This window comes from Cryptomeria japonica, chromosome 8 (genome assembly GCF_030272615.1).
Source record: "Cryptomeria japonica chromosome 8, Sugi_1.0, whole genome shotgun sequence".
Taxonomy (NCBI): domain Eukaryota; kingdom Viridiplantae; phylum Streptophyta; class Pinopsida; order Cupressales; family Cupressaceae; genus Cryptomeria; species Cryptomeria japonica.
Window position 1 is genome coordinate 617558041 of NC_081412.1, and position 13014 is coordinate 617571054.

Below are 13014 nucleotides of genomic sequence, written 5' to 3' on the forward strand. Positions count from 1 at the left end.
TTATGATCTATTTGATTTAATATCCATACATGTAAAGATATTTAATTTATTCTACTTTTACAAGGATCGATTGGACATCCATCAAACCAGTACTCTTACTTAGAGGGTCACTCCATTTGAAGGTGATATGATTCAGACCGATCTGTCACTTTCTAGCATGTGCCCCTACAATACACATGTTTATCTTTATATATCAAGATTTTCTTCTAGCCATATTACATTGTTTACACTTGTTTATATAAAAAAATTCAAACATTTGTTGGTTAATTACCTTTTATATATACATTTGATATGCTTTATATGCTTGACATTTATATATATGTATGTTTGACAAGACATCATACATATTTATTGTTAGGATAATCGGTGAAAAACTGAGAGGGGGGGTGAATCAGTTGTTAACAAATTATGTCAATTAAAGCACTTAAAACCTTTTACCGGAATAACTGATAAAGCATTAAAGCGTAATTGAAAACCAGAGAATCAATACCATGCATTCATAACACATAACACCATGATTTGTATTTGGAAAACCCGGTAAAGGGAAAAACCACGGTGGGAAACCGTACGCATAGTTAGATGATACTTCTACAGAATGTATATGATTACAATACGGGCTTGCACATGCAGAAAGGCACAATGCCTAGAGCGCACTGCTCATCACAATAGAGTTTCACTGACTACAAAAGAGCTCAACCACCTCAAAGTGCTTGGACAATAATTCAAAAAGAAGAACTACCTATGATAGCATTAAACATGTTAGATTACAGTTCTGGTTAAGCTCAATACTAAAGGTCTAAAGCCTCTTACATAAACCCAACTCGATCACCTATGATCAACCAAATCCTCTGCCCAAATGATTATTATATTATTCGCTCCTTGCCTATATGATCTAAAATGAGATCTTACAAATATTTATACCAACCCGGGACCTAACCAATTGGGTCGGCCACACAAATGATAGTTCAATAGATCCATTACATAATCCTAAAATAAAATCATAAAGCATGTCATCCTAAGGGCAAACAAATATCATCCAATCAATAAGATATCCCAGAAGCGCATCAGAAGGATCCACCAACACGTTTCATGAAACAAGTCCATAACCTAGATAGCACCAGACCTAAATTCGATCCACACATGCCAAAGAAATGACACCAATCAGTCGAGGCATGAACACAATCCCCAACAACATCCTGAATCCCTTCTAGAAGTTGCACCAACACCACTTATGCATTACATAAAAAATCTTCAATAAATCTCTATCAGTGAAACCCTCACCGGACCTACAAAGCAGGCTTACTAGAACATAAGATAGCATCCGATCATCAAGTCAATACCAACTAACTGAAACATACTTCAGAAGCATGTGAACCATCCATACAAACTTATTCCATCATTTTGATCATACCGGTGACAATCAACTGATAATCTTCCCAATCCAATCCCTCTACTAGAAGCCGATAAACAACCGTACATCTAGTGTTGACATCAATGACAAAACATCAATGCAACACATAATTAATTACATCATATTGCCGACATTTATTTCATATCATACATATACTTTATATATATATGTATATGTATACATATATGTATACATATATACATATGTGTATATATGTATATACATATGTATATATGTATACATATACATATATACACATATGTATATATGTATACATATACATATATATATACATATATATATACATCTATATACATATACATATATATATACATCTATACATATATATATACATCTATATATGTATATACATATATATATACATCTATACACACACACACACACACACACACACACACACACACACACACACACACACACACACACACACACACATATATATATATATAGAGAGAGAGAGAGAGAGAGAGAGAAAAGATGTTTACTCTGGATTTAAATTATGAACTTAGATATATCTATAAGATTCTTTAAAGATGTTTATACATAGATTGTAACTTCGATTATTATGTGTACATGTTAGATTTTTAATTATATGTATCTTAGATGTTTAAATATCAAGCTTAGAGAATAGGTCCTTGTTTATTTATAGATATCTAATGTATGTTGATTTAAATATTAATATCACTTCATTATTTTATAAACTTTTGATTCAAGGTTAATTTACATACATGTCCTAATTGAAATATCATATATGTACACAATTGCATTTAATTTACATATATGCATGATCCCGATTCTACATCCCCTTAAGACAAGTCCTAATTGTACATCCTAATTTAGATGTCATACAAATTTAAATGAATACATCCTACTTTACTTTACATGTACATACTAAATTATTTAAATATTTTGCATTTGAATGTGCATTTAAAATTAAATACATACATCCTAATTGTACATGTCCCCTTAAGGCATTTTCAAATTTACATCCTAATTTACTTTTCATACGTGCACTCTTAGTTAAATATCTTACATGTGAATGCGAATTTAATTAAATATATATATCCTAATTGTATGTATATCCCCTCAAAACATTTTCAAATTTACATGTATACATGTCCTAATTTAATTAATATATCATACAAATGCATTTAATTAAATACATTTTGTGTTGTCCTCTCATATTGCATTCTAAATTTGGTTTTCGATCATTACTGAATACTTCCCTAATCTTCATCTACACCATAGTAATTTGTCCTCTTGTTCTATAACCACATTTTTTCTTTGATTGAATTCCTTATTTAATACCATTTTACTTCCTCTAGTAATGGTAAAGAGAACATGCCAATCGATTTACATTTATCGCCATTTTTCCCTAATCACATTGAATATAATCTCTAACATTCAAACCATCCAAATTAATAATGGAATCTACATAATCTTGTAAACTATCAACTTTTATTAATGGTATATATCCATTCCACAAATCTCTCCAAAAGTGAGCATGTCTCCCATTATTAATCAACTAGGTAAGATGGTCAATTATGAGATTTCTATAGTTCTATGAGAATCTCAAGATTTCTATAATTCTATGAGAATCTCAATATTTCTATAGTTCTATGAGAATCTCAAGATTTCCAATCTCATATTGAATTACTCAGTATTATAATTCTATTAGGCTCGAGACTATGCAATGATTTATGTTGAAGCATTTTACACCACAACCTGTTAGGATCTCTATACATTTTTCTCCCAATGCTATATTATGCAACTTCATCCTTCTCATACTTTCTCCCCCACATTATTAGGCATGATTGCTATATTCCAATGTACCTATGGTATTTTCCTCTTCTTAAGAGTCCAATTTTTCTTCAATTTTATGTCTTGTCTAAATACAAGACATAACATAGATGGGAACTACAATTACTACCAATTTGATCATTATCATTCTTTCGAACAAGGACAACCATCCATTTTTCCACAGTGACCTTTTGTTCTTTTAGTTTGTCAAAACCTCTTCCTAATATTGTGATATGTAGTTTCCTTATATAAGTGGTGCCCCAAAATAATTGGAGGGAATTTCAATGATTGAGAAACGAAGCAATCTAGAAATTTGTCACTAAACTAGCTTTTTTGTATTGAAAGAAATAATTAAGGACATCCCTTTATTAATTACGTAGACAACTTTGAATATTCCTCCAAGGTATAATTGGTCATTGGCTATGCGCTGGGAACATGATGTTACCTAAAGTTGGTGCTCTCTTATAGATTGCGCTCCACAAGAAAATTCTCACAATTGATAGACTACAAGTGACGGGGGTTCAAGGCCCTAACAGATGTGCAATGTGTTATAACAATAATGAGTTAGTTGATCATCTCCTAGTCAAGTGTGAGTATGCAAGCAAAGTTTGGAATTGGATATAGACAACTTTTGGAGTGGTCCAAACCTAGACAAAATGTTCCTAGAGATCTCATAACTAATTGGCTATCTAGGAAAAAAAGAGCATTATGGTTGAATTTATGGATATTAGCCCCTTTGATGGTTGCGTGGCATGTCTGGAAGGAGATGAACTATCTAATTTTTTAGGGAAACAAATATGGATGTTAAACATATTATTTAGAAAATTAAGGAGAGTCTATGTGAATTATTGAATTCTATAGCTCAGATTAAATTAGTTACTATCTTCACAAAGTGGGACGAGGACCGACAAAGAGAATGGAGTGATCTACAAATTCCAAAAGGTCCTCTAAAAGATAAAACAAAAGAAAGGCAAGAGGTAGCTTTGATGGGACCAAATGAAAGAAGGTTTAAAATTAACTTTGATGGAATGGCCCTGGGCCAGTGACGCCAAGCTGCATAATTAGGGATGAAAGCGGCAACTATATTTTTTTCCTCTTTGAAGAGGTTGGATCATGATACAAACAATGAAGTGGAAATGACGGTGCTAGCATTAGCATTGAGAATTTGTAGTGAGAATAATATAAAAATGTGTGAAATTGAAGAGGATTCCTCATTACGTATCCATGCTATAACAAATAAGGACACCCTGACTGGAAACTTATGTGTTGGATAAAACTTTCTAGTCAATCACGGCATCTCCAAAAAAGAGGAGGATATTATTAATCCAGACTCTAACACATGGTTGGGTTTAGAGAGGTGTTTATCTAAAGATGTGAAAGAGGTGGAGGGTTATACTGTTGGCATTTGATCATGATTGCATGTAAAGTCCTAGTAATCAACAATATCTGATGAAATGAAAGAAGTACATATATATGAGAAGTCATGATTCACTTGTTCAACAATGGTGAAGGCCCTATAAGCTAAATTGATATTACCAATCTTTGATGTTATGACAGAGAAGGCCGAGATATTTGTATGAATACAAAACAATTCGTATTCAAGATGGTAGGTCATAATATTCTCCTAAAAAGATTTTTCTGATCGAAGAAGATGGTAAGAAGATATGGATAAGGACTCCACATGGTAATCCTACCACCCGTAGAGATTTGACAGGATTGCTGGGAAGAAAACGAACATATTTGAACGACTGGATGGAGGTGAGTATCTCAAGAACTATAGGCTTCGTATCGTAGAGAGGCCATTGGAATTTTGAGAAAATATTTTTATATCTAAATATAGTTACTGACTGATATGATATATCAAAGGGCCGAGTTTGGCGATTGTTAGCACAAAGGTTATTTAAGGTCGAGGGATTTAAAGAGCCTTACAACAGCTCATTTGGTTGGCGATTTAAGTATTAACTTTCTCATGGTGACATGTTATGGCATTAAATGTTGATGTGCATCAGAAAGTCTAGAAGAATAGATAGCTTATTTCTTTCACAAAGACTCTGAGGAAGAATAGGTTTCACTAATTAAGATATTGGGAGCAGATTTCGGGAATGGTGAACATGTCCACAGTGGAGAAATCTTTGAAATACTCTTCTCATTGGTGGTGCAAGTTTTAAGTTACAAATTATGGGCATTGCATATAACGCAATGAATCGTTCGGGAGGACTATCAGGACAAGATTTGTGAGGCCAATTGACAAAATCAAACTGGAACCTGCTTCTAAGGTAATGTTGGGTCTTATGGATATTAATGTTTAAATGAAATAAGCAAAAATGAACAAAGCATGGAAGTTGTAAAAGATGGGTGTGGAGAAAGAACTATAATTTGGATAAATTTAATGTTTTTGTAAATGCAAACAGTGAGCTATTATTTCAAGATGTTGTCAATAGGTTATTCGAAAGCAGGATGGGATTGGGTATTGAAACCATTAAGTCTTGATGCTATTATGCAATTTTTCTTTTATGTTTAATAAAAGGGAGCTACCTCTTATGGTAGTGCTTATCTAGAAAATAATAATAATAAAAAAGAAAAAAAGAAAAAAAACAAGAAATAATGTCATAATATTATAATCATAAAAAAATTTAAAAAATAAAAAAGAAGAAAAAAAAATTGGAAAAAACAATGGACTATAATATATAAATATATTACAACTAACTAAAAATAAAGAGAATATTAAATAAACAAGAGAATCTAAATAAGACAAAAATAATTATTACAAGCATAATAAGAAAATACATAAAAAAGAAAAGAAAATATGAACCAACAAAATTAGCAAACTAAGTCAAGACTAAAAATAAAATACCAAGCAAGAGAAATAATAGTAGTACAAAAAGTCAACCAAAGAGAAGTCTAAAGTCAAAGCACTTGTAAACCTTAGCAATATCAGAGTTTACAAAAGTAAAACGAAAAACAGCTAAACAGACAACCACAAGATCATTAAGATATTATGACTGCTAATATTTCAATTAAACAAAATATCTTTTTGACCTTTTCTCAAAAATTCTCAAAAAAATTGAAAAAACTTTACATATAAATTCACCTAACTTTTAACATCAAACTATTGTTGAATTTATTATTTTATACTGATGGGAACTTTGAAATATATGACTTTTTTATTTTTAAAGAAAATATATTAATAAAAAATTATATTCAATTAAAAAAATTATATTAGATTTCCAGATAAAATAATTATAAAAAAATAAATTAAAAATTGAAAAGTCAAAAGAAATTCTCATATCACTTATCCACCAGAATACAACACATACTGAGAAAAATTTATGAAGACTGATTACAAAATATATTACGCCTAATCATTACAAATTACAAATAACCTGGAAAAATTGCTTAGATTTATCTTAAGGCAAAGATTCCCAGTACAAAACATTTCAGTTGCCACCATTATCTGAAACCCATTTGACCCAACAATGTGAACATTTGTTCAATGCTATAGAGTTAATTTTTTAGTCTAAAATAAATATACTTTCTGCGGATATCGAGAATTAAACGCCATGGACATATGCATCATACTGATAACAATAAAGCTAATTAACAATGCATTTGTGACAGTCTAGTGTCATTTAATCTCTTACTTGTGCACGAAACGACCAGCGGCCATGGCCATGGACTTGTACGAACTCCCTCCTTCCATCAACGCAAGCTTTGCCTTTTCCTTCAATACACGCATATTCTCCCTTGCTTTAATCCCCTCCTCTCCTTCCATAAGTTCCCTCACTACTCTCTCCACTTCCGCTCTCGGTACAAACCCATCTCTCTCCATCTTCACATCTATTCCTACCTTGTCGTGGTTAACCAGCATAAACCTGTTCAACTTTTGTTCAGCAAACAGAGGCCAGCAGATCATGGGAACCCCATAAGAAATGCCTTCTAGTGTGGAGTTCCAACCGGAGTGAGAAAGGAATCCTCCAATGGACGGATGAGAGAGAATCGCAATTTGAGGAGCCCAATTGGGAACCACAACTCCTCTGTCTTTGGTTCGACTCACGAAACCCTCGGGTAAAAGCTCTGAAACGTTCGTAACCTGGTTGGGATTGAAGGTTATGAACTTATTCTCTCCGCGCACCACCCACAGAAACCGATGACCGCTTCTTTCCAGTCCATGCGCTACTTCGGCAGTCTGCTCCTTCGACAGAAAACCTCCGCTTCCAAAGGAAACATACACAACGCTGGAGGGAGGTTGTTGATCTAACCACTCCAGGCACTCATGTGTCTCGTGAGCCTCCGATATGACGGGACCAATTGAATATATTGATGGCGTTGGAGAAGAGCCGAGAACCTTACCTTCTTTGAGGGCTTCTAAAGCTTCCTTTTCCAGGTCCTCGAAAGTATTTATCAGAATCCCAGTAGCCTCTGGAAGGCGAGAGCAATGGTGGAGAAACCAGTGAAACCCCTGATTGGATCTGTCTTTCATTGGCTCAGGCAGATCCCTAGCATAAAATGGCGGAACCCCTGGTACGTCGATCCTACACTCCTCCTCGTCTTTAAAGCACACGGCGTGCTCCGAAGCCAATTTGGGACAGTGTAACATAACAGAAAGCATACGCGCACTGCATGTGAAGAATACGTAAGTGGGTATGCTTAGCCTGGCTGCCACATCAAAAGTCGCACTGCAAAAGAAATCTGTAACAAAGGCAGAGATGGGCGAAGAGGAGTTGAGCAAGGAGTGGAGAATATCCCCAACGTGTGGTGCTGCTTTCTCCATGTAGTTTGATATGCGAGTTTCGATCTTCATATGCTCGTCCTGCTCGTCGTGAACGTCCAGATCGGGAATCTCTGTAAAGCGGATGTCAAGGCCGGAAGATGTCAGATAGCCGGCGTAGGTGACTTGCTTGGCTGTGCGCATCCAGTTGCTCGTTATTACCGTTGCAGAAAAGCCGTGGTTAACACAAAGCCGTTTTGCGAGTTGCACTGTAGGGACGAAATGGCCGACTCCTACACACGGGAAAATAGCAACATGAGGTTTTCTGCTGTTACTTTGCATTTCCATTGTAAGGATCTTTCGGTAAGCGCTGCTCAATATCTCGGTTGAGCTCTTTTCTGTCTGTGCGTCTAAAGAGATGCTCTTGGATTACTTAGATTAATAGTAAAACTGGGGGCTGCAAACCTATAAGATTCCGGATAAGTTATAGCAATGTCCGTGGATGAAACGGCTTTTGTAGATGAAACAAACAATTGGGGATGGTTGAATTATGTGTGGTTGTCATGAATCCCACTGGAATGTCGCAACCAGATCAGAACTGTCTCTAGTGAGTCGAAATACTTACGTAGTATTAAAGGTGAGGATTCATTCCAATGCCGTGTGTATTGTGCTTCCCGTTGATTTGCCGGGCAGGTTTGAATCGTATCGAAGTTATAATTGATTTAATATGTAAGTATAATTGAATTGATATGGAATTTCCAATATATTTAATTTATGTTAATATTTAAGGGTCTGGTTCCTTTAATTTTATCCATATCTTACAATAGATGAATTAGGCGATGTGTGGATAGTATTGAAGTCATTGTAAGAGTCTTATAGTATGCAACAAGCAAGGATATTTTATATATATTTATTTTAAATTTTTTTGGGATATATATGTGTTAGTTGTGTTTTGGTTTTTATGGATGCAATCATGAAATCACACTATGTGTCTTAATGGTTCTTGTTATATGCATGAATACTAATGCATTCATCTAAAAATATTAAATGTCTAAGCATCAATCAATTATAATAAAAAATTAAAACAGGCTGACTAAATTTGCTAATGTTATATTAATTATTCAAATTTATTTTCAAACTACACAAATTGCTTTATCTCTTATTCTATTGGATAATAGTACTTTAATAGTATTTTATAGTCATATTAGGATGATGATAACATTTTAAATTCTAATGTATTTTTTTTGGATTTGATTGTGTGATGGGAAAAAAATACACACAATTGAATCCAGAAAAAATACATTAGAATACAAAATGGATTGTGGAAATCTCATAGCTTTAACAATTTAAATGTCAAGGCATCAACCAATGTGACACAAGAATTAAAATAGGTTGACCAAATTTCTAATGTTTATATTTTTGTTTGCATTTACATACAATAGTATTGTACAATTATTTCACCATTACCTAAGATTGATGAGTTTTGTCTTCTTTGTTTTGACAATGGATTGGGTGATAAAGCCATTTGATTTTTTATGTAATCAAAACAAATTTATTTTATTCTTTTTCTATTGTACAATGCAATTTCTTAAATATTTTTTTTGAAGCAAATTAAATATTTCTATACTTCCATCTACAAGACATGGAAAAAAAGAAAATTTAGAAAAATCTAACAAAGTGTTCAAAATCTCATCTTTTTAAATGCAAAAGACATAAAGACCCAATCAAATATAACTATTTGTTTTAGCAATCTTCACAAATCTTATCTATTGAATGCATGTAAGTAAATGATAAAGATATTGTTTGATGCAGAAAATGACATAAAACAATTCACTCCCCATTGTAATTTTTCTCCACAAATCAACCATGAAAATAAGCAATATTTGCTATCTTACTTCAAACTGAGATTAACATGTGTGCTTCATAGTCTTGTTAAATACAAAGGTTTGGATGATTTGTTTTCCATGTCTCTTAATTTGTTTCAATGTATAAAAGTGAAAAAATTGCTTATTCTTATGTGATTTGAGGTATGTGGTGATAAGAATTGCAATATCTAATCAATAGTATAAATTCAAATAGAATTTATCAAAGATTGTTGCAATTTATATATCATCTAGGTGACCATTCTAAGCAATGGAGATCACCTTTTAGATGCAATGTTTCTTCTATAAAGGAGCATTCAACTTGGGGAGTGGATAGAATGCATACTAGATTACAACTTGGCTCTCTCTAAAGAAAGAATCCCTTATCACTTAGACATAGGCCCATGTACAATATTGTTGAATCCAAGCTTGAATTTGTATAAATTACAAGAACTTTTTTGATGCATTTTGCTAGGTCTATGACATGAAAATCAGAACTCACTTTATGACACTATGCAGTTACAGGTTTGGCAATTTGAGGTTATGATTGTTTATAAATTACTAATTCTCATTATCTTTCTTTCATGAATTTTTCTTATGCATGTGAAATTTGATAAAGTGATGCCCAACATGGAAGCTAGGAAGATAGTTGAAAGGTTCTTCTATTTTTGGGTATTTGTGTCCATTTTCTTCCTCTTTTTATGTTTCCTCCTTACATGCATTCTTCATCATCTCCACATGCTCTTTGTTCACAAAATTAAGTCCTTTCTCTTTTGGAACTATTTCTAAAATAATAAACCCTTTACAATAAAAATGAAGATCATCTAATCCATTTGAGGCATAGTATAAGTTTTTGTACTCTTCCTTCTATTTGTCCAACATAAAAAAAGAGAGACAATGTTTATTTTATTTTTATCTTTATCTTTTAGGTGATTGTTGGATTAATTTTGAGGGTGTTTATGTTGATAGGCAAGTTCTAATAATTATTGAATATATTTTTAGGAACTAGATATAGCCTAATTATCATACATATTTTCATGAATTAAAGGCTTGAAATTTCAAATTCTAATAAAAATTTCAAAACCAACGTGAAGGAGCATCCAAGAACCTTCATTTGAAGGAATTTTAAATGAAGATATTGTTGGCATTTGCATGAAGATTGTATTCATGATATGTTATATTGTCATTGATGTCAACTAAATAGGTAATGATATTGTTGATATTGTTATAATATTGTTACTATCACCAGTAGGAAGAATTTGTGTAGTGAACTGGAAACTGATGTAAATGTTATCTATTGATGTAACTAGTAAACCCTACACGTTGGTTTTTGATAAACCCTAACTGATTAAGTTTGGTGAATTGGTTATATTGGTTTATGATCTGATGATGAGAGGTAATGATTATGACACGTATGATTATTGTATGAAGACAATTCCAATATATTTTTGGGGAGTTATTGTAATGGTTTTTGTGTAGGGAATGAGCATATGTATTGCATCTAATGCAAAGTGCGTGATGAGTTACTAAGTTCGATGAAGCAGTGATCAAGGAGTGATCAAGGTTTCCATGATTGATGTGCATAGATTTCTATGTAATCCAATGGTTATGATTGAACCGATTTGTTTGCAATATCTATGAGAATTAGGGTTTTGTTATGTTACTGACCTGATTGATTTGTATTTAAGGTCGATGAAGTTGTTTAGTTTAATGAGTTGGCAAAGAGTGAGCACAGTTCAGTTGAGTGTGTAGTTGCCGAACCAGATGATGTATTTGTAGTTTGAGTAAAGGAAGATAGGAGAATGAAATGGATCTAATCAAGCAAGTGTAGTGTTATTCAGATAGATCAACAAACTCCTGATGTTTTCTAACAATTACAACAAAATTGAAATCCCCTAACCGGGTAAGCTCTAACAAGCTTGGTGCTATTCAAATCCTCTAACAAGGTGATCAAGAAGTATTGAGATATGAAGAAGTTGTTTACTGTTAATTTATTGTAACAATCAATCGGTTTATCTTATGATTTTTTATCTTGACAAATGTATTACATTGTTAGTTCTAAGTTTACATTGAGAGATTAATTTTTGAGATTGGTGAAGTTTGTATCAGTTTTTCTATCTACTGATTCACCCCCCTCTCAGTAGTTGACTAGATACTTATTATTTAATCATACCATCAATTTTTATCAGAGCATTTTAGGTCCTCTAAGGTCCAAGCCTAACATCTTGAGGTAAAGATCTTCATATCACGATGAAGAAGAAAGGCTTGAAGTTTAATAGAGAGAACTACAAGATATTGAGTGATAGAATAAAAAATTATATCAAGAGTTTGGGAAGCCAATATTGAGAACATGTTGATAATAAGTATGTTGCACCTACTTCGATGTTGACTGATGATAAGAAGAAAGAGCAACAAAAAAATCATCAAGCATTGGAAGCTATTATCAGTTCTTTGTCTGATGTAGAGTATGTAGATATTCGTGATCTTGAAACTGCATATGAGATATGGAAAAAACTTGAAGAGATTTATAGAAGTGATGAACATGTTAAGATTGCTAAAGAAGAGAGTCTAAGAGGAAAGTTTGATGACATGCAGATGACTGAAGGTGATAATATCCAACAGTATGGTCCAAGAATAAAAGAGATAATCAGTGAAATTAAGAGTGCAAGAGGTAAAGTGGAAGATTACACAATGATCAATAATATACTAAGAACCCTACTACCAGTCTATGCTATCCGAGTTGCAGCTATTCAGGAGCCAAAGTCTATTGACAAAACTAAGGTAACTCTTGAGTCCATCATTGGGAAGCTTATTGCTTTTGAATTTAATGGTTATGATGGTAGTGTACAAAAATCTGAGTCTGCATTTAGAGCTTACGTTTCTAACCCATCTATAAGGAAAAGTAGAGATGTCAGTCATAGTTATGAATCCAGATCTAATGGAGAAGCTGACGATGAAGACAATTTAGTTGATCTTGAAGCATCGTTGGCCAAGCGGTTTCTTATAGGTACAGGTAAATATAGAGGCAAACTACATTTGAATTTTTTTGCATGCAACAAGATTGGACACATTGCTGCTAGTTGTCCTGATGGTGATAATGAAGACAAATGAGAGAAATTCAAGAAGTACAAGGGTAAAGGCAAAATAGATTGTTTTATTGCTATTGATGGTGGTATCACTGATGAGCAATCCGATGGTAATGCTAATGAAGA

General features: G+C 33.1%; 1 protein-coding gene across 1 annotated transcript; it reads right to left on the minus strand.

Moving 5' to 3' along the window:
* Positions 1-6572: 6572 nt before the first annotated feature.
* Positions 6573-8520, minus strand: LOC131043685 (UDP-glycosyltransferase 72B3). Its single transcript, XM_057976917.2, has one exon. It carries the CDS (start codon positions 8286-8288, stop codon positions 6870-6872), a length of 1419 nt encoding a protein of 472 aa, XP_057832900.2. The 5' UTR covers positions 8289-8520; the 3' UTR covers positions 6573-6869.
* Positions 8521-13014: the final 4494 nt, after the last annotated feature.